The sequence below is a fragment of the Anguilla rostrata genome, chromosome 18, assembly GCF_018555375.3.
Source record: "Anguilla rostrata isolate EN2019 chromosome 18, ASM1855537v3, whole genome shotgun sequence".
Classification (NCBI taxonomy): domain Eukaryota; kingdom Metazoa; phylum Chordata; class Actinopteri; order Anguilliformes; family Anguillidae; genus Anguilla; species Anguilla rostrata.
This window is the reverse complement of record NC_057950.1, coordinates 3,210,353-3,233,569: the sequence shown is the minus strand read 5'-3', so window position 1 is coordinate 3,233,569 and position 23,217 is coordinate 3,210,353. Positions and strand designations below refer to the sequence as shown.

General features: G+C 47.4%; 1 protein-coding gene across 3 annotated transcripts in view; it reads right to left on the bottom strand.

Annotated features, from left to right (window-relative positions):
- Positions 1 to 18,917: 18,917 nt before the first annotated feature.
- ptpn20 (protein tyrosine phosphatase non-receptor type 20) overlaps positions 18,918 to 23,217 on the bottom strand; it is a 46,449-nt gene continuing 42,149 nt past the window's right edge. For all 3 annotated transcript variants that reach the window (XM_064318408.1, XM_064318406.1, XM_064318407.1), the window contains 3 exons: positions 22,469 to 22,687; positions 21,605 to 21,667; positions 18,918 to 20,716 (listed from right to left, as the gene is read on the bottom strand). In XM_064318408.1, the coding sequence (XP_064174478.1) occupies positions 20,621 to 20,716; positions 21,605 to 21,667; positions 22,469 to 22,687 (378 nt within the window). In that variant the 3' untranslated portion in view covers positions 18,918 to 20,620. The remainder of the gene's footprint in view (positions 20,717 to 21,604; positions 21,668 to 22,468; positions 22,688 to 23,217) is intronic.

Below are 23,217 nucleotides of genomic sequence, written 5' to 3'. Positions count from 1 at the left end.
GAGGTGTTCAAACGGAGACGCGACCTTCATGGGGCGTTCCATTTGCAGTAGATTACCTGGACGCTCATGAAGGGGGATTTTCACCGGAAACAGCTGCCTACCTGGTCAACAGGGCAATAGGCAGCTGCCTGTCAGAAAAAAAACCCAAAACCATGTATCAAGCCCCTGTCCCCTCACTCTCGCCTCCTCGCGGGGAACAGAGAGGGCATTGAAGATTGGCAGCGGCGAAGATCGATGGGCCCCGTCATCCTCGGCGGGAATTCTGTGTCTCGTGACCGTTGGAGGCTTTCCTGGGAATTAATTATTGTCAGATGTGTGGGGGGGAAACGGCGCCCCTGAGCGCTCCCAGCAGGTGTGATGCGTGGGACGGGCGGAGCCGGGCGCCCCTTTAACGCCCTGGGCCCACGGCGGCAATGGCGCCTTGTGTTTTCGTTCTACCACCCGCTCACCGCCACGAATGCCTCCGAGCGGGAAGCTGTCCCGTCGATGTCCGCGCGCGTTCGTTCGTTTTTAAAAGCAGGCAGATTAGCACGTACGCACAGCCGTGCGAGGGGAGGTCTGTCTCGCAAGCGGGACCACACGTGGAGCATGTTTTTGTTTTTCATTACATTACATTTTGCTGACGCTCTTGCAAGAAAAAGAACTTGGTACTTCTGTCAGTTATTTCAGTGAGATTCCCAGATCAGAGAATGTTCGTGTAATGTCATTAAAGTACTTGTGCAAGTTAACTTTGCCAAAATATAACAATCATACAAATTCAAATACAAACAGTTGTACAAGAAATATATGACAAACTCAGTTAATATCCATATATAGTAAATGCACATGCTGTAACAGTCCTGAAGTGATTACAGTAGAAAAGAGTGCGAGAGGCTGGAACAGTAAAACTTAACTAATTCCAAGATGCAGTCTGAAGAGCAGGGCTCCCCGCTAACATTTATTCCAAGTTCAAAAATGTAAAAGTTTAGGCGCACGCTGATGCATCAGAAATTAGTAGATGTGCTCATAAATTAATTTTACGTTCAGCACACACAAGTTTTCAGGAGCAAATGCTCCTGAAATGGAAGCTCTGTAGATCCCTGCTGTGAAGAGGAGAGGTCTTCGGTTTGAATTGGTAGAGGGCCAGTGACTCTGCTGTCCTGGAAGATGAAAACAGGAAATGTTTGATATGTGGTTCTTCATAGAATCCCTCCCCAATGGACAGATAGACTACATTTTCTCAGACTAGACCACATCTGTGTCTGTCATTGTAATACAATGGATCCTACTATGCAGCAGTACAGTAGGTAACGGAACAATGTAGCTTTCATGAAAGCACTTCTCACATAATTTTTAGTTATTTGGAATTTCATAGGAAATTAATATTTTTACTTATGATTATGGACAGCCTTCTGTTTCATAAGTTTTTCATCAGTTTTGTGTGCAGCATGAGGCATTATGTACTGATAGGCTACAGAACGCAAACTCAAGAATTATGTTACTGTTGTTATCTTTGTCCATTTACCTCTATTAGCTGGCCAGTGGCATGCTGTATCATATGGTGGCTATACTCTAGCTGGTTAAGTGTATAATAAAGGCCTAACAAAGAATCAAATATCAGATTGCTTGAAATGATCTGTCCTTTTGAAAACGAATACCTCTGCATTCCATCAGTTCCACGCTCAAGAACGTGTAGGTGAGACCTCTGGGGTTTCCCTGTGCGTAGGTGTGAATGTAAAATTCCAGAGACCCCTCCTCTCAACAGCGCTGTTGCCACTCTAGAAATCAGAGTTTGTGGCCTCGCAGAGTTTCCATGGCTTGTTCCTGCGAGTGAGGGAATTTCGAACGCAGCGTATTTTTACAGTAATCTAAAATCCGATGGCGAGGCCCCTTTTCCTCGTTAAAAGGGGCGCGCCGTTCTTGTTTAAATTTCCCTACCGCACTCCCCCAGGTCTTTACCTGGTAAACAGGCTCTTCGAAGCACCAGGGATATCGAAATTACTGGAAAAACCATTAAACGTCACGGGGGAACCCCCACCCCCCCCCCAGTCTGGTACAACAGGTACCTGAAATAAGGCCTTAAAAATAAATAAATTGGCTGGAAATTAGAGATAAAATCATCGCTGAAAGGGGTCCCGGGACCCGTCGAGGTCCTGTGTAAACATGATGTAAGGTTTTTTCGGCGCGGACGGCCGTGCTGTGGGAAGCCGCCGCCGCCGCCGCTGTTTTTGCGCCCCTTGGCGGGTTTAGCGCTCGCCGCTGAACCCCCCCGGCGCCCCGCGAACGCGACGGGAACCCCGCAGTCGTGTCTGCTTCCCGTTCCGCACGCCTCCGTGGCGAAATGCGTCCAGCGGACGCTTGCTGAGGCGGCAAAAAAAAAAAAAACGGTAGAAGTGCGGATCACTCGGAACATTCCGGACCTTCGGCGGTTTTTCTACCCGGCCTTTTTTCTCTGGTGGCGCATCTGTGACCCCCCTGGCGAAGAACGTGATTGGCTGCCTGAAAATGCCGTGCCTACTCCCAAGAAACATAACCACGCAGATTTCATATATTGAACGACTGCTGTGTGTGTACGTTTGAACAATTTGGTATGGGTTCACCAAACTGTTGATGTACAGTAAGTGGTTTGCTGGTTTGGTTATTTTTGTTGTGCTTCTAAATAGCCTCGTCCTTTTCTACATGCGTTCCCAGTCAGAGCTGTGGGCTGGTTCCATTGCTTCAGGAATCCACTGTAAGGTGCATTGTAGCCTGTATGTCGCTGGCCATCTGGGTAACCACAGGGAGCGTGGGGAGAAGACTTGGCCGGCTCTACGTTAGCTGAGACTGTGTGTAAAAAAATAACACGGCAATGTGCTTTAATTTGTATAATTAATCCATCTGGGCAAAGAGTGCCATTTTCTTGACTTTTTAAGATGTTCCCATGCAAAAAAAAAAAGACGTACTGTTCCTTGCTGGCTGGGAGCTTTGCCTCAGCGTGAGTCAGTCCCTATCACAGCAACTGTTTCCAAGCCAGGCTCCAGGTATTACGCTGTATTTCAGTTATCTGGCCCACCTCCACCTCCACAAGGGTGTGAGGCTCTCCGGGTACTTACAGATACCATTATTATCCTCTGGATGAATCAGCGTTTACAGCTAACAGGAACAAACCTCTCACTCCCTGCAGAGTTTTTGGATATGATTCAGGACTGTAGAGCTGACTTGTACAGTCCTGGACTGTACATCTTGGCCTCGTACATTTTTTTGTGGGGGTATTACAGTTCCCCTATGACCCCCACCATTCTCTCAGTCTGGGTCTTCCAGCCTCCCAACCCACCTGGAGGCCTTGTGTTGGCTGACAGTGCCTTCTGAAGCCACACGGCACAGAGTTGGAAAGATTCCTCTAAAAATATCACGCCTTGAAACTGTCGCTAGTTTAAGCACGAGACACGCTATTATTGCCCAGCTTTTCTATCGTTCTCTTACAAAAGTTTTTAATGTGTTTTGCACTTCCTCAGAGCTTCTGTTAACTACCGTGTGTCCAGTATTACTGTATTGAACTGTGTAAGTGTGTGATATGCTTTAAGACCTACAAGTTCATGAATTGTACTTCATAAAACAAGTATTATTTATAATGCTATCTTGAGCTTTATATTGACCCAAACCCATTGCTGGCATCGATGTATTCTTGTGAAATATAATTATTTTATGAGATTTTCAAGTCATGAGAAATTCTATTTAACTCAGCATTTTAGTTGCCTATATTACATTCCTGTTATTTTTCAGACGACGCTGTTATTCACGGCGAGTCACACAACTTTCCTTACATCCATTTTTACAGCTGGATATGTACTGTAGCAGAAGTCCGTTTAAGTACCCTTCTCAAGGGTACAATGCCTACATGTTGTTTTACTCCTCGCTAGCTCGTTTGAGGTCCGACAGAGTCAGCTCGAGGCTTAGCTAATTGAAATGTGCTATTTATAGCAGGCTAGTCGCTGTATGAAAAAAAAAAATGACGGAATGATAAAGTCACGGCATGAATGTTAAGCGCCTGAAAAATTACTCCATCGATCACGTATCATCGATGGAACTGCATTTCCAACTGCAGAGAGTTAGTGGCTTTCAGCTGAGGATGAAAGGGGAGTCGGCAGTCTCCCCCAAGACCCCCCCCCCCCCCAAAAAAAAAAAAAGTGCAGCACTAGTTTATTTATTTATCTTTTTGTCTCTTGGGATGGTGGGAGCTTGCCTTGTGTTTGTTTATGACCCCCCCACCCTCCCCCCCCCCATAAGACCGCCCGTGCTCAGGGGCTCCAGAGAGCATGCTGGGGGTAGCGACGGACCGATACAATGACTGTCATCTCCCACTGAGCCTCCCTCCACAGTAAATCGCTAATGGTCCTCCGACGTCTGAAACTCCCATTCTATACGCAATTAGTCACACTTAGCGGCCCAAAGGCTCGCTGTTCCTGCACGGGTTCCTGTAGGTTAAAAAAAAAAAAAAAACCGAGAGCTTGTGTTTGGAATTCCTTTCTGCAAACAATGCGTGTCGCGCCGATTTTCCCCACTGTCGCCCTCTGGCCGCTAGTTTGCGGTTGTTTGCGGCGCAAAAACAATCGCAGAACCCTGCCCGGAGAGTGGGGTGGGGGGGGGGGGCTCCCCTTAAAAAACGGGAACAGTTGTGGGTCCCCTGAGAAAGGTGTAACAACTCATAAGCGCTGCCATGTCTGCAGACACGCTTGCAGTCAGCGAAAGTAGTTTTTTGTGTAAATATAAGCGTAAAGACAAGACGCTGAAACTTGTCTTTCACTATTCTGAGAAGAGCGTGGCTGAAAGTGGCGAGAAAAAGAAGTTGTCTCAGGAGGCAGAGGCTGTGCAACATCTTAATTTACAGAGAGAATAACTGCGGCTTTACTCCTTCAGAGGGGCTACATAAATATAAGTGATAATGAAGTTAGGCAGGCGGTTTTCATAAGGCCAGCGCTCGCTCAAATCTTCTGTTTAGAGATGAAAGAGTGGCTGACAGAAGCACACAGGCACTGTAAAAGAGTCAATCTAATGAGTAAATTACTGGAAGCATAACCCGAGAGATCATATAACTTAAATTGCCCTTGTGCCATTGTTTTAGTGAGGACAGAATAGGGCAGGGGGCAGAGTGTGTGTGTGTGTGTGTGTATCTATGTCTGTGTGTGTGTCTGTGTGTGTGTGTGTGTGTGTGTCTGTCTGTGTCTGTGTGTGTGTGAGTGTGTGTGCGCGCACGTGTGTGTGTGTGTGTGTGAATAAGTGTGTGTCTGAGAGGACACTGGGGAACGGTGGGTAGTGACCTCTTTATGACCTTTGACATTTTCTCTCATTATAGCGGCTCCACTAGGAGACTGAACACAGGAAAGAGACTCAGCCCCACAGGAGAGACTCAGCCCCACACAGGAAACTGAACGCCACTCAGAGATAAGCACATTTACTTCATGTTCACCTTCCTAAGTCATTTGACTGTGATTTGGCGGTCAGTCTCATTTTACCAGGAGCATGATGGCATCTGTTTTTACGTGGATGTGACAAAAAAAAACGGCATCAACCACAAGCCCTTTTTCTTCTTCCAGTGTCGTAGCGCCATTTGTACCTTTCCAAGATATAATTTCAGAGGTCTCAGCTTCGATACGTTAGCTTAACAGCCGAGAGAAACTTGGAAGGAGTTTAAAACAAAGGTTCAGATATGGATGTATCAAAAGGGTGTGTTTTAAAGGGAAGAGTGGTGGGGGTGGGGAAAAAAACCCTTTATAATGTTGGATTTTGTAACCGTAGGTGTACTTCTTCAGAGGTCCGTTTAATAGAAGTATGAAAGAAAACCCCGATACCTGGAGAAGGCCCAGTATGCTTCAAAGACTGAGAAATAGACCCAGTGACCCTCTTCTGATATACAAGCCCGCAGTAGCTATGCCAAGCATTGGCTGCACAATAAAGGCAGTTTTTTATTCGTCATGTGGGTGTCATTAAAGACTGTGGGGAAAAACTAGGATACATCTGCCATTAACAGTGGTGGCTAGAGTCCTGGACATGCAGAATACGGTCATTAATTTGGGAGAAGACGTAGTACGTCATGCGCAGCACGACCGGGTGGACTTGAAGGTGGGCGATCGACTTGAAGGGCCTATCGCTGTGATGCTCAGTAGGGCTGTAGGCCAAAGACCGCACTGCCACGGTCAGGGTTCGAGTCCAGACCGCGGGACACGTCCACTGCAGTGCCAGCCTCCAAACGGCCCCCTTTTGAGGTTTCTGCTGTTTCTATTGGCCGTTCAAATGATGTTACTTCATCTCCCATTTTTTTTTTTAACCGAATCACCAACGAAACAAAAAAGGCTTTAAGTAGCCTGCTGTCTTTTTTGACATTGCGCATTGCCGAAGAGCACTTTGAAAGGCGTCCAAGCGTGCTGAGGCAGCTTATTTAGCAAAAGGGGAGCCGCAGTAACTCGAGATCGGCGAGCCAAATAGTGGCACATGTAGAGTATATACGGTATGAAGATAAACAAATCCTGCAGAAGGAGGAACCAGCTGACCCGGGCTCACTTTAAAAAAGAAAGTGACGATGGGGGGTGGATGGGGGGGGGTAATTTCAAAGACTTACCCTGAATGACTGGGGACTGACCGAAGAGTCGAGCGCCATGTTTAAAAACTATTTCTCTGAAAGTTTGGGAAATTTTAACAAACTGGCAGGGCATGAGGGGGGGATTCCATGTGTGAAAACAAATCACCTGGGCTTCCCTGGCCATATACTTTTCCTCTTTTCAGCCGAGTAATTTCTGCCTTTTCTGGAAGTAAAGTAAATCCGTGAGAGGCCTCCGAAAGGCTGTCCTTGATTTATTACAGGCGCCAGAACTGACCCACGCGCACAAAAAAAAGGTACACGTATGCACACAAGCACGTGCGCCTCTTACGCTCTGGTCGAAGCTTCGTTTCAAAAACTCCCGCCCACAAGCTGCAGGTGCAAAATTCCTACTGCCAGGGCATTGTCTCTGATACGCTTGATAATCGACTTCTGAGTGAAACTCTAGTGTGCTACTGGGGGCGACAGCTCCGCCTTTTGATTCGGTCAGTGATGAATGATCTGCGGCTGTAATTTTAGACGATTTCGCTGCGAGAAGGGGAGACCTCTTTCGGTGTTTGCGGGAGACTCCTGTTTCGCTGTCTCTTTCAAACGCCGTCTTCGACAGCGCTAAATGACAGCCGATTCAAGCGCTTCAACTGTGTTATTTATGCAAGCGCCCGTCGTTTATTAATGACGGACTGACAGCAGTGCCCACGGTGTGAAAAACATGTCATGTTTCCCGTTTCCCCCGTCTATAGGATCAGTCAAAACAGAACCGCAGTTTATTTTCCGTGTGGATTCGCACTGTGGGATAAAACCGAAATTAGTTTGTTTTATCCGTGCCGTTGCTCTGACAAGACCAAGTCGCATGCTCACGTGCGATAGCGTAGTTCATTCATTAAGCTGCTATTGTCCTCTCATGATTTGACCCTCTACAAAAATGCGACGAATAAATCTTTAGTTGTGTTATTATTTGTTTATTATACTAGTGTTTATTTTTTCCGTTTTTGAAAAGTGGATTGAAACCGAGGATGTTTAAAGATGGTTGACACTGAAAGCATGAAAGCATGCACACCCCAGAACCGTTAACTCTGTCGGTGCATTGAGCACAGTGGAAAATACGGGAGGTGTAAAGCGAGTAGACTTTAATGGAAGGCGACCACATTTATCTTCCGCCAGTTTCGTCTTGTTACAAAGGCGTGGCGTCCTCCTGTCCATTGAAAACAATGGCTGTAAAGATATTTTTCATTTCAGAACCAACCACTGAAATAATTGTCCCTGAAGCAATGCAACCCGTTGTGTGTTAATTTGTCACTTTCATGCAAAAAAAAAAAAGAGAAGCTAATTGTCATTTACTGGGCCTGTGTCTGTTATTAGACAGTCATTACTCATTGCCGTTAGACATTAGATCAAAAGACATGCATTTCAGGTTTGGTAGCCTATACTCCTGCCATTGCCCTTGACTAAGCCACTGGCCTTAGAACTGGAGTTGGTCCCTGGGCGTTGCACTGTGGCTGCCCAGTGCCCACTGTTCCTAAGTAGCTGGGATGGGTCAAATGCAGAGGACAAATTAGCGCTTGTCTCACGTTCTCAAAGTCATTCTCCTCAACTGTCACCAGTGTGTAGCTTCCACCTGGGTGACGCACGGCCGCCATTTTGCACCACAATGCTCACTACACATCAGCTGAGGTGGAGAGGGAGAGAACGGTTACTAGCCAATCAAACTGGGAGATGATTAGGTGGCAGGTTGAGAGAACCAGACTGGGAATTTAGCCAGGACACAGGGTAACCCTCTACCTTTCGCAATGAGTGTCACAGGATTTTTAATGACCACGGTGAGTCAGGACCTTGGTCTAACATCTCACCCCAAAGGACTGTGTCTCCTACAGCATAGTGTCCCCATCACTGCACTGGGACATTGGGGTTTATTTGACCAGAGGGAAGATCGCCCCCCTACTGGCCCATCACCACAACGCACGTGTTGGCTGTTGAAAAATCTGCAGATTGGAGGCTGATGTCACCCAGCTGTTTTAGGATACAGCCATCAGCCACAGTGGTGGACTGCCACCCAGGTATGTAATCCACAAGCGTCAATGTGTTTTCTAACAAGAAACTGCTCCATCCAACAAACTGCTCTATCTGAGGAGAATGGCTTAGAATTAAAAAAAAAAAAAAAACAGAACAACAACATCCTGTCACAAGGCTTATTTGCGCCATCTACTGGTCTGATATCCCGGCACTACAGGAGGCATTCCTAAAACATGCCCGCCTAATCTCAGTACCTGAATCTGCGTGCCTGGAATATTGAACTGTGATTATGATATGAAATGTTGTACAAATTTTTTGGATTTTATGCGATGTACAGAAATAGGGATGGGCTTTCACACGTCCCTTTGTTGCTGCCGTTAAACTGGAGTTACTGTTGATAATCTGACTCTTGGCTGTTGTTGTCATTTTCTTTACAGGTTAGGGCAGGGATGCTTGGGGCTCCAGTGTGCTGGTTTTTGATGCGTTTCTGCAGGAGAGATTAATTTAAGTCACTGATTGGCTGAGGAGTCTACACTCCTTGTTCTCAATGCCTTTCATTGGCTGCTGTTTGAAAGGAAACTGCAAATACCTGCAAATACTGTGGCCCTCCAGGACTGGAGTTTGACACCTCTTATTAAGTGTACGTTAGTCCATTTCTAAGTCCAGTTTCTCGCCACCCCAGGCTAGACTGCGGGCAAGGATGTTGATGTGATGTGACTGTGGACTGGGGGGGGGGGGTTTGATGGGATTGTAGACCGGGGGGTTGATGCGATTGCGGACTGTGCAACACATTTTTCCTACCCCCTCCATACAGATGGTGCCATAGGCGATTTCATATGCTGTGTGCAGCCCTGCATGCACATGCATGACTTTTATTTGGAGTACTTATAGTTTCTGTGAGTCCAGTAGGGATCATGTGCACTGTGAGAGTTCATTTAGCACTGTGCGCCCAGTCCCTCTCTCACACTGGGTTGCGCTGTATTATCGAGTATCTCGATATCTGCATGTAGCCCTGACACGTACGGGGGAAACCTGTGCTCAACCCTAACCCTCCCCCCCCCGTGGCAGCCAGATGGTTATCTCCCCCAACGCCAGACAGGCTCTCTCTGTTCCGATGACCGAATGGTGATGTCATAGTGACCTCGCGACGTTTCGCGGAGCTTCAGACAGTGGCCCTTTCATCTCTCCGGGTTCAGGGAAGTCTGTGACAGGTGATAAGTGGTCCTGGGGCCGGGCTGCCGTCCCGTCTTGTCCCGTCCCGTCCCGGGCGGCACTGCCCACAGCCGTCTGGCCTCCGGTGACACGCACACCCCCCCTCTAATTAGAACCCGCTTCCCCAAACGATGCCTTTGTTCAGCTGGCTCAAACCGGATTTTGACATGCATGTGGGTTGCCCGATGACTTGTCCAGCTTCCCCATTACAAGCGGACATCGAGTGTTTGTATGCGGAATGATATGGTTGCGCAGCAGCACTACCTGTTAACAGTCATTGCGGAAACCCCCCCCCCAAACTTAGCCCCTAGTAAATAAGAATGCGAGTGTGGTCACTCAGATTGAGTTCTATTCATTGTAGACCTGGAAACGTTAAGTGCTTTTTGATGAAGATGGATTTTATAGCGCCGTCCCCATTGCACCATAATCTCTTTATTAACTGACTTAATTAGTTAAGCTGCAGTTACTACTGACATCTGCTGGATGTTCCATTCGCTGCAAAGCATCTTATTTCCTTATTAGCTTATGCGTCAAAGATGGTGAAAAAAGGAAATGTTGAATGCGAAACGAATACGTAAGGATGTCGAGGGATTTTACATTTTAAACACAATTTCAGCTAACGCTCTTTTAAGCGCTCCTCTGTGCAAAATAACGCGGTTCCCTTTTGCTGCCGCGTGTCAGTCTGCGCCTTTGTGTAACCCAATACCCAGAAAATGCCTCGCGCTGTTCTTTGGCTTTTCCTCAGTGGCCTGTCTCCGTGGCTCCAGTCGCCGTGTTTAGCAGTGAACCTGTCACTTGTCAGAATGATGATAAATGACCTTTGGCGGCGCACATCTGATAAAGTTACTCACTTTCCACTGTGACAGAGTGCGTTAGGGGTCATTTTAAATCCCCGGCTATGGGACCACTCAATAATGCGTCTTTTCGTTCTATTAATGACAGGCGGACAAGTGCGGTGCCCAGCCTGGTTTGACGTTATCGTCGTGACAGTGACCTAGTTCCGCGCCTACTTTTCCCGAAATGTCAAAGAAATTACGTAGTCCTGCGAATAAATGCATGTGTGTGTGTGGTCAGAGCTACCCAAGGAGGGAGCGATACTCTCAGCCTCATGTCTTAACTTCAATTAACCGAGGCGCTCCCTGACAAAATTGGGAATTTTTAATTTGCGTCGGTCGCGTGCACTCCGCCCCTCCACGCGCTGCTCCGAAGCCATCAGTTTAAATGACTCAAGTCGAATCAAAGGCAGAACGCGGAGGGTGGAAAGCGGGCCTCCAGCGCTATGTTAACGGTTAATATGCTGCGAGCAACTGACCCGAAATTAGAGGTCTCATCAGCTGCCGTCTCCCGAAGCCGGGGCTCGCTGTCTGTCAAAGTCACATGTTAATCGCAAATGTAATTTGGATTTACATTAATGAATACAAATGGTTCCCAGGGCTCCTCCTGCTCGGCGTAATAAATTATTATCGCTCCTAACGATCACATTTCTTAGCATTTTTCAATTATCCGCCCCCGCTGAGTTGTTCAAGGATAGCCCTTTTTGATGAAGACAAATGATCTCGCTGGAGAAACTGAACGTCTGGTACTTCGCTTTAATAGTTTTCTAATTTAGGCACATCTTCCGCGATAAGCGGCCGTGATTTATTTATTTATTTGTTTCAAAGTATGTCACCGATGTTATGTAATTGAGAGCAGGTGCTTATTAAACATTTGATGAGGATTTCAATTTATGAGGAAAGTTAACAAAAAGAGGCCCGTCCTTTCCGTGTGTCAAGACAGTGTCTGTCAAGTTCGACTTTCTCTTCATCGTGGAAGGTTGAAGAATAACAACCAGTAGGCTACAGAGAGGTCAATAACGGAAGGCTGATGTGCGTATTATAAACATGTCGGGTATAAAACAGAGTAGTTAATTCTTTCCTCAGATTCAAAATTATTTCTATTTATAGTAAAATATAAAAGTAATTTAGCATGTAAAATATACTTTGGTTGGATATGTAATGCGTTCCTATAGGATTAATTTATGTTTGAATGTAGCCTATTGAAAAACCTGCCCATTATGGTAGGTCTACCTTTTTTTAGAATTTGGCCTTTGAAGTGTTTACGCACGTTTTTTTCAACGTTCTATACCTCCAGTACTTTCAATTGCCAGTAGTGATGTTAAATAGCATTTGAATGTTCAATTAAGAACACTCGACTTAATAGGTTTTCAAGGGTTCAACAATTTTGTGTGTTTATTTGTTGTTTAATTAATCGCAGGGATAGATCCTCTACTCTAATTGGTAGCCTAGTGCCCCGTATGATTAACGCCTCACACTTCTCAACAAGTAAAGCCGTCCGGCGGTTCGGTGTCGACGTGTCTCCGGCTGTCGCTGCTAACGAGGGTCAAATGAGCATCTCACATCCCCAAGCTGTTTCCCGCTGCGGATGCAAATTTCATTTCAGGCGCCTGTAAAATATATTTACGGTTATTATCACCTCATATTTTGAATGTCACTTTCTCCTTAGAAACTGTCATTCGCTTTTATATGCTATAGCCTACGAATTACGACGGAAAATCAGATCTGTACTTATAAACCATTCTAGAGTGCTGGTCTAGGATCAGTTTAGCCTTTTAGTTTAGGTTAGGATATGAACACGGGAAAACCCGATTAGATCAGCTCTCCAGCGCTGAGATTCTTTAAAAATACGGGCCTCGGGCACTCGAGGTAAGCCTAAGTTATTGCTATAGAAACAAGAAGCATTGATGTGTACTGTGGCGGCAAGAGAATAACATACGGCTTACGGCTGTGACTGAATCATTATTTTGCAGTAAAGAAAAGCTCTGGTTTTGGCTATTAAGGCATTGTCCAAGGCCCTTGTGTGTGATGCCCTTTCTGTGCGAGGGTTGCCTGTTCTGGTAGCTCTGGCAACCTAAAACCAGGACCTCTTGTCAAGTATCAGTTAGATACAGATATGGTACCACGCCCTGTGAGACAGAGAAGGGCTTAGGTGGCTTCTGAGGGGGCGGGGCTTCCCTGGCCCCGCCCACCGTTTCCTTTCCCACAGTCTCTGTGACACACCTGGTTCTCCAAACCTTGGCTTCACCTCCATCCGCTAACTAATCTGGGAAAATACCCGCCCCGACCTCAGCACCAACAGACCTCCTTTATTCATTCAGCAGTCCTTTCCCTCTCCTAAAAAAAAAAAAAAAAAAAAAAAAAAGAAAGAACAAGATCCACCCAACGCAGAAGAGGAGAGCGGGAAATCGCGCGAGAGATCGGGATCGCTAACGGGAAGCGGGCGCCGACCCTCCGCGTTACCACGTCCCGGAGATACCCTGGATCGGGACGGCTAGATGGACCCCTCCCTCCCCCTTACCCGTTCCCCTGGTGGATTTTATTACCCTAATCGGGGCTGTGGCTCTGCACCTGATGAAATTTGGATTGATGATGATAATCCGCGGAGCCGGGCGCATTAAGACCCATCAGGACCCGTTTACGGTCCAATCATCCCCGCTAATTGCAATCATGCAAATACGGCACAATCAATCATTCGGCTGGAAGGCGGCCGTCCTGCTTAGGACCCCTATTCTGGATGTCCCCCTCTCCCCCCCCCCCCTCTTTTGTAGCACAAGGAAAGCCACTGATGTGTGACAAAGTCATTTCCAAAACTGTAATGACAAGAGGTGCCAGTCTTCGACAACAAACCCATTAACCTCAGAGTTGTTTACCTCAAGGCGGGCCAGGTAAGGATGTTTCCGTTTGTCTGGGTGCGAGTTCTTTCACAAAGAGTCCCGTCAGTACCCCCCTGAAATGCTTTTGTGAAAGGTGGAACCGTGTCTCGATTTGGCTTTTATCCTCAACGGTGGCCCCAGCGCCACCCTCGCGCACTCCAAAAGTGACACAAACAAACGCGAATCCACAAACGCATGCCAGCAAACCCCCACTCAGAGCAGCCCTGGACACCAAATTGCCCAAGAGGGGGGGGGGGAAAAAGGAAAACAAAATATTCCCCTCTCTCCGGCGCAAGATAATTAGAAGCGAAACCCAGAAGAAAGGCTAATCATAATTGGCTATTCTTGACTTTTCGTACTCACCCCCCCCCATCCTTAAACAGCAGAGGCCTGTAGTGCAGGCCCTCATTCAGGAGGTATGAAAGGCCCCTCTGTGCCCGACGGCTCCTTAGCTCCAGAGCCGCCGCCGCGGCGACGGGGCCCCACACAAAGAACAACGTCAAAAAACAAACACACAAGTACCGCACTGTCGCCAGCTGCACCGCCGTGGCGCGGGCTATCGCTCTGAAGCCCCCCCCACCCGCCGCTCGGAAGCCGGACCCCTTTCAGACCGGCGGCCTTTGTGTTTTTATTACCCATAATCCCCGCCGTCTTAATCCCGCACATGCCACAGGGGAACTCGCCCACTTGAACCTCTCTGCTTGACTTTTTCACCAGAAAGTGTCACAAATTCTCACGCGAGCAAGCCAAACGGCCTTAAGGTAATGTGTTATTGCAGCAGAATGGGTATGTTTGGCATGGACTTTGCATGGTTAGTGTCAAGAGGAAGAGGAAGAGTGAAGCAGCATTATACACTTCATTAGAATGCTCCTGTCTGTTGGCTAAATGAAACGGACGCAGCGTCAGTGAGTTTTGAACATGGGAACAAAAATATCTGAATGTGCGCAAAGGCACTGCAATATTGTGCCTGAAGCTTAAAACTAGTATCTGGGCAGCCGTGAAATTCAGGTTTACAAAGTGATGGGGGGGACGTTGAGGGGGATCTGTAAAACACTGCAAGGGCTGCATCCGTCACTGACAGTGGAGAGAAATCTGTGGAATACTTGTCTGTGCTGCAGGCTCCCGTTAAACAGACTATAATTCCTTTCACCCATTCAGGTGTGAGATCACAACAAACGTGTGATTAGAATGTTCTTAACTGAACATTCTAATGCTGATGTCACAATCACTGCTGGGGACTGAAAGCGATGGAGTTCTAGAACACTGACTTAGAATTTTGAAAAATGTATTCCAAAAAGCCTGCTCTTCAAAGCGTTAAGGCAGAGGGGGAACCGACAAGGCTACTGAACGCGAGTGAACTTATACGCCTGGAAAACTATGTGTTTTGGAGCTCAGGCACATGTTGTGCAGCGAAATTAAAGAAAATTAGTCAAATTAAACAAGGGAGTACAGAACTGACCTTGTGTGCCAGTATGAAAAAAGTCCCGGTCACGGTTGTTAACCGCCATTGCACAGCACGCTTTGCAGTTGTGCTTCTTGGCGTGAGCCGGCGTTCGGGGCTGTTGTTGTGGTGACAGCGAGGAATGTTTGGGCAGTTTGTGAGGAGGTGAGCGAGCAGGACGCTCTCCGTCCCGGGGGGCGGATGGGGGCGGATGAGGGGAGGGGGGGTCGTTACTCATGTGTGTGAGTCTCATACTCAGTGCAGAGAAGTACGTGAGGGATAGCTAGCTAATGCATGCATTACACACCAGGGTCCCCCCTCCCCCCTTCCAGCACTCGCACCCTGGGGTCCCCTCCCCCCCGGCACCCACGCCGACATCCTGTCGCCCATCTCTACCACAGGGGTGCAGAACCCCTCTCCCCAAAGGGCTAGGGTGTTCGACCAGTAATTCTGTCTTAATTTTCTAAACAGCTGTGAGCACCAGTGCTGGTTCACTCCTGTGTGGGGCCACAGTAAAATGTCTTCACCGTGGATAGGCCTGCAAGTTCCGTACAGCTGTAGCTCTGTGGGTATTTCAATATTAAATCGCCAGATCAAATAAAGGGTTAATTGATTTAGAGCAGGAGTTGGCATGACATTCAGAGACAGAACAGTCCCCTTCAAACCACTGCTCTAATGATGAGTCTGCTGCTCGCCCAGTGCAGATGTATCGTATGTCTCTGGCCTCTCCAAGAAAAAAATTAAACAGTGTTATTTCTACCCTCAGTGTCTGTGTCTCTCTTTCTCTGAAAGTGATTATAAGACCCTAAGTCCCGCCAATTAATTTTAGTCCCCTGTACGGGATATGAGTGTCTGGTCTTGATCTCAACAACCATATGTTCTACTATGCTGAAACCTACACGACAAGGGACATTCAGCAGAAAGAAATATAATTAAGTATTTTCACCGCAACATGTTTTTGTCATCCACGACACTTGTATTATGTAAAAAAAAGTATATAATTTTTAAACGTTTTTCTGCCCAGTCTCAGAAGAATAAGGTGATGACGAGATCGTTTTTTTTTCGTGTTGCGGTGTCCCGTCCCGAAGAGGTGACGAATTCCAGGCCCGTGCAGGAAAAACAGGGCGTCTGTCTATTTTTAATCACAGCAGCCACTTAACGCTTTAACACGGTGACTTAATGAGGAAATAGCTCTAAAAATTAACATGAATGTGCCAATTGGCTTTTTTTAAAACACGCTTTCTTTTTAAAGACGCTCTGGATTGCGCATAATCGTCGCGGTCCAAATTTGAACAGTTAAAAAATTATTATTTTTTTTTTTTTACTTTTTCTGCACAGAAAGTACTCGCAGCTGCATGACCATGATCCCTGGTAAACTGTCTTGCTTTTTTCAGTTTGTGTGTGTGTGTGTGTGTGTGTGTGTGTGTGTGTTTGGACATGTGTGTGTTTGTGTGTGGTTTGGGGGGGTAGGGATGGGGCAGAAGGCTATTATGTGCGAGCTATTTTTACTTCCGTACAAAAAAAAACAAAAAACAAACTCATGTCTTTGCCGTGCTGTGAACCCCGCAGTCAGTGGATTTAAAAGGAAGTTGTGAGATCATCGCTGTGCTGTTCGTGGGCTCGTAAATCACGGGGCTTCAGAACCGCTCCTCCAAACGAGTTTACCACTCCAACGTGTCCACCCCCCCGAGGCTAAATGGCGGTATTCGGTCTCCTCTTAAGCCGCTTTTCCACCTCATGTTACCGGCTCAACTCGACTCGACTCTTATCGACTTTTTTGGTTTTCCATCGGGCAAAAGTTGTGGACAACAGTACCCTGTACTTTTTTGGTATCACCTCCATCGAGGTTCCAAGCGAGCTGAGGCGATACCAAAAAGATGGCGTGAAAACACTGCAAGACCACTGATTGGTCAGAGCAACGCGTTTCATGCGGCGTCGCTAATGACGACCAGCTACATTGACGGGGGCACTATCTGCAGTGGAGTCGAGTAGAGTTGGAAAAGCGGTGGAAAAGCGGCTTTATTTTACCGTGTCTGTTGGCAGCCTGGCCGATGATCCGGCTCCTGAGTAAAACTCACCGGTAAAGTAGGATCATCTGCTGCTCGCCCCGGCGTGGGGATGGGGGGGGGGGGGGGGGGGCTGTACGACGGCTGCGTTGCGCCCCCTTCCAGGGCGGATCGGTTAGCGCGAACATCGCTCACAAGGAACACGGAGAGTCGCCCCCGACAGCAACGTTACCGAAAAGCACGAGCGCTCGGCCGAGGACACAAAGCACCATTATTGGCCTCGGCTAATTGGAAACATTCGGGCCTTATTTGCAAGTGAACACGAGAGCAAATGCAGACCAGATGGATCCTCTGGATTCCCAGAAAAAAAATCCATGGACCATTGTGACGTACGGTGGCGGCGGTTTGAGAACCGAATCTCCCTCAGCAGAAGGTGTCTATCGAGCCGTAAACGAGGGGTCTTATCAGGGTCTCGCTGGTCAAAGTCCACCTCAACGGAGCATGACATTATGCGTACAGAGCGAAAATTAAAAGTCTGGTTTTAAGGGAAAGGGGATAAGGCACGAGTTCGGGTCAGTGTATTCCGAAGGTTTTATTGCAAAGGCTGCTGGGTAAAGCTTCACCCCCCCCCCCCCAGTTCTGGCCAGGCCTATTAATACTTTCCCACTCCTGAATGTCAGGGCGAGCGTTTCCATGGTGTCACAAAGGTCTCTGTGAAACGCTCTGTTTACTCCGCAGTTAAACCCAAGTAGGCATTCTTTGCCTCCTGCCGTAAGTTCGCCCATAAAATGGAACATCTTCTACTGCCCACTAGCGGATGTTGTGGTATTGGTACCTGGGGGTACCATGACTTCACATTTTGCCCAATCGGATGCATCCATTTAGTGGGCTACAGTCAGAAATGAACATGAAATGAACGTCTAATCCAGGGATAGGCAACCCTGATGCTGGCAACAAAAGTTTTGTGAATGAGGTTGTTAGTTTGTCACCAACATACACCATTATTGGTGGAGCTAGCCCATGTTGTAAACGTATTTTCTGTGTGTAAGGTGACATTTGTTGTGAAGTCTCATCCATTATCTAACCCGCTTATTCTTGGCCAATGCATGCTGGGATAGGGGCTTGGAGGCCTATTAGGCCCCCCCACCCCCGTGCATATTTCTGGAATATTCTGTGCCTGCTGAGCCTTGCCCGTAAAGCTTGGAAGATGAAGTTATGTCAGCACGAGCTTCACATGTGTGTTCTATGTCAGGTGACTCTGTTTACACAGAGGTGGTTCCCTCTTTGGACAGTCTCAGTAAGCACTCGGCACATGGGGGAACTGGAGTGGGGATGGGGGGGCGGGTCTCGGCAGGTGAAAATTATTATTTTTTAAATTTGAGTATTTTAAACATCCTTCACAGGTCGTCTCTGTGGACCAGGGAACAATCATCCCATTTACTGAAGACCAGCGTGTGGTATTCAAATCCAGCGACGAGGTCCATCTCTGGAACATTCCAAGGAAACAAAAGATCCCTGGTCAGTTTTATACGTTTCCTTAACTCCCCCCCACCCCCCCCCCCCCCCATAATTTATTCCACACAGCCTCCCAGGTGATGCTGTGCTACAGGAAAGCCCAGTCGCTATCCCGTTCCCCCGCGCTAACCATGCCTGGACCCTACAGGCAACATTACCGGCGTGTAACAACAGTTCAAATGTGCTTAAACAATCAAAGCTATTATAGCACCCGCTTATAATGAATGGGCTGCATTGTGGAGACTCCTTGTTCCCTACGCAACAGAAGTTTTAATAACTTTAACATTCAGACTAAATGTCCCACACCTAAATTACACTGAGTACAGTAGGGGAAATGAAATTACGGAAGGCAAATGCATTTCGTAGTGTTTGAAATGAAGGAAAAACAGTCGCGGTGGTTCGCGTTTCATAGGAACGTGGGACACACACACACGAACGCACGGTGGGTAAGGAAGGACAGCACAGCACAAAGATCAGGACCGTCAGTTTAATAAGGAATCCATTGCATTCATAAATGTGTATAAATGAAGGACAGGATATGCACATGCTCTTGAGGATACGGTTGGTCCGTCAGCATGCAGGGAAAGGCAATTAATTCATCAGTTATGCGTATATACAGTTCAGAAGAGTTATGCTGTGCACAGTTAGACTCTATAACTGCGCGGAAGCACTGCAAAATACCTGTGAAGAAGCAGCAGTATATTAGGAACAAAGAAATATATAAAAATAACAGTATTACCATCTCTCAATGGTTCACATTCGCTGAAGGATTGCTTGCATTGTCCGACTTTAGATTTTTGGTGGGGACATAGGCAGCAAGTGTGTGCATGTGAGCACGACAGTACATTCAGAAACAGAACACGTTGCCTGTTCTTGTGACATTCTTTATCTGACAGTACATTTTTGTGTCCTTGACGGGTTCTCAAGAGTGTTTTATGATCTTGCCAGCATCTATAAAGTTAGTGTTTCCAAATAAATGTTTGCCCCAGGCAGGCCACGTTTGCCTGATCTGCGTTACGGGCACAACGCGAACTCGAAGCTGCAAACGTTTGAGCAGGTCATCGCCGACGAGCTCAGAACACTGTAACGGTGGCCATGTTAGGAAGCATTGCGGTCACGCTAAGCATTTGCGGTGCTGATGTTCTGAAGCATTGTGGAGGTCACATTATGAACCATCGTGGTGTTCACTTGATGAACCACGCGTTAGCCAGCATTAGCCATCGTGCTCGGAGAAACCTGTCTGAGTGGCCTGTCGACGTGTGCTTTAGTACATTCGTTTATTTGTCTACGTGAATGCCTTTGCCGCTACAGCTATGGCAACTCGGCCCAAAAGGTGCACAGAATTTGTTAGCGTCTAAGGCACGTGATTTTTTCCTCCTTTTGATGGCTGTTAAACGATCTACAGACAGCATGCATGGAGCGCTGACGTTTGTTGCTGGAAAAGAAAGCGAATGAATCGACAGAAAACGCTACAAAGCCTTCCCTTTTAGGACCCTGTTTACAATCTTCTTGTGAATGCAAAAGCACTTAATGCCCCTGTTTATCCCCAGATTGTTCATTTTCATATTTAAAGTCTCTTCGTGATCTTAAGTGTGTTATCTTATCTTAACTGCCATTATGTACCACAGACTTGCACAATGTTACATAGTACGAAAAAAAAGGAATATAAAATATTTAAATTGATTGCTGTAAATGAAAGGTAAAAAACAAAAAATAACAGGCTAAATTTATATTCACAGGGCAATTAAACACAAGTGAAAAAGAATTCAAATTACTTCCAGAAACACACATTTCCTTCCAGCTAAACTTTCAAGGCAAGATGACTACATGTCCCAGAAGGCTGTGAAATCAGCGGACCGGGACAAACACTGAACATCAGCACGTAAATCGGCACACGGCTGGTCTCTGTGCTACGTACCAAACATCTGCTCGCTATTACAGACTTAAAACCAAAGGTCCAATCAACCTTCGCAGACCCGCATAGCTACGTTTACCCAAATATCAAACAGCACACTTCCTCTGTAGTAAGAAATTATGAAATATGAAGATTACAAATTAAAAAAGAAGAAAGAAAATAAAACGTATACAAATAGATATATGCCTACTTATATACACACGAGTCTCTTCATTGGGTACTTGGGGACCAGAGTTTGGTGGAAAATGGGATTTTGGATTCACGTGGGCTTCTCCGGTTGCCAGCGGTTACCGTGAAGCAGCAGGATGCTCTGCAGCACCTCCAGCCAGACTTTGTAACAGAAGAGGTACTGTTCCTGAAACGAGAGGAGGAGCGGCAGCTCGGTCAGTCCCGCGGCGGACGCTAACCGGGGCCGCTAACGGGGGCCGCTGTCTGTCGGATTTATTACCGCCCATACATCATATTTACAGGGGGGGGGGCGGGGCAGGGGGTGGGAGGAATAATCAGACGCTTTTCCACAGGCGAAGCGAGTTCCGATCCCTGGGATGTCTAATTAAAGCCGGGTTCTAAATGAGGAATTATATGTTTAATTAGCAGTTACAACTAGAGAAACAAACCACACACAACTAAAGAACCTCCACAGCCACACACACACACACACACACACACACACACACACACACACACACACACACACACACACACACACACACACACATACACACACACACACACACACACACACACATACAGGCATGCACACACACGCACGCACGCACACACACACACATATGCACACACACGCATGTACACTCACACACATGTACACACAAATGCACACACACACACACATATGCACACACACACACACACACACGCATGCACACACACTCGCACACACACACACACACACACACACGCATGCACACACACGCACACACACATATGCACACACACGCTTGTACACTCACACACATGTACACACATATGCACACACACACACACACACGCATGCACACACACTCGCACACACACACACACACACACACGCATGCACACACACACACACACACGCATGCCCACACACGCACACACACACGAATAGCCGGTGATTACAGGGGCAGAAAGATGACTAATGGCTCTTTATAAACTTATTTGGCTGTATTTTCACAGCTGATTCGCTCTTAGCCAGCCTGTGGATTACAGTGAAAGTGTTTTTTTTAAAAATCCTCCTGAAGAGTACCTTTGTCTGTATCATTCCGTATCTCTGGAGTCTCATCTCCTTCACAATGTCGCTCACGTTTATCTGCAGAGACAACAAACACACGGGTTATGTACAGGTGTGCGTCAGTATATCAAATACATGCAATGGACGTATATACACTGTATTATATTTGCAGGTACACGTTTCGTAGTACGGGTTGCTTGCCTTTTTTTTTTTTTGTACTGTTTATAACTTTGTGACACATGCAAAGCAATTTATGCCTCCATCATTGTGATTAACATTTACAGATACATTTATTTTGGTGGTATTTTGTCTTTGGTGTATTACTGCCCATCGGTGGAAAGACCCATGGGTGAGTGAGGAGAGTAGGAGAGGTAGAGAACACTGGACTGGGTTAGACAGACAGACAGACAGACAGAGCTCCTCAGGTGAGTTAGGGCGAGACAGACAGACAGACAGAGCTCCTCTGGTGAGTTAGGGCCAGACAGACAGACAGATAGAGCTCCTCAGGTAAGTCAGGGACAGACAGACAGACAGACAGACAGACAGATAGAGCTCCTCAGGTGAGTTAGGGACAGACAGACAGACAGACAGATAGAGCTCCTCAGGTAAGTCAGGGACAGACAGACAGATAGAGCTCCTCAGGTGAGTTAGGGACAGACAGACAGACAGATAGAGCTCCTCATGTGAGTTAGGGCCAGACAGACAGACAGATAGAGCTCCCCAGGTGAGTCAGGAACAGACACAGTCAGACAGAGATCCCCGAGTGAGTCAGAGACAGACAGACGGACAGACAGAGCTCCTCAGGTGAGTCAGGGTTAGGGGTGGGCGGGGCTTTGGGGAGTGGGCGGGGTTTAGGGGGGCGGGGCGGGGCCGGCTCACGCTCAGGTCCCTCTCGATGAGGCCCAGGATGACGTCGGTGCAGATGAGCACGCCGGAGCGGCCGATGCCGGCGCTGCAGTGCACGGCGACGGGCCCGTCGCCATGGTGAGCCGCGCGCATGTAGCGGATGAAGCGCACCAGCTGCTCCGAGCTGTGCGGCGTGCCGTGGTCCGGCCAGGTGGTGAACTTCAGGTGCTTCACCAGGTGCGTGTCTCCGGTCTGCAGCGGGGGGCCAAACGCGCCGCCTGTCAGACCCTCCGCATACGCCCCCCCCTCCCCCCCCCCACCCGCCACATACGCCCCCCCCCCCCCAACCGTCCATACGTCCCCCCCCAACCGCCCCGTACGGCCCCCACTGTGCACTAGCGTTCCCGCTAATGCTTCCGGAATGTTCTTCAGCGGCTATGTCCTGGGCTAGGCGGTACTTCAAATGCATGCACTTAAAACATGGAGCCTACATGTATTTGCATGTGTGTGTAATGCACACAGTATGTCAGGGCTCCGTTGAGAAAGGGAGTTTTACTTCAGTGGGTCTCCTGGATAGACTAAGCATAAATAAATAAAACATTTAGCCTCTTATTTACTCTTAAATATGCCTCTGTGCCCCCAGTAAAGCAAGCAACACCTCTACCATTCTGACTGTAGTTCAGAGAGCAATTTTGTGTTTTGTAACTGAACACATTTTAGTGTATTTTGTCCATCTCTACTTGTTTACTGCATTCATTGCATAAAACAAAAGCAATGTGAGA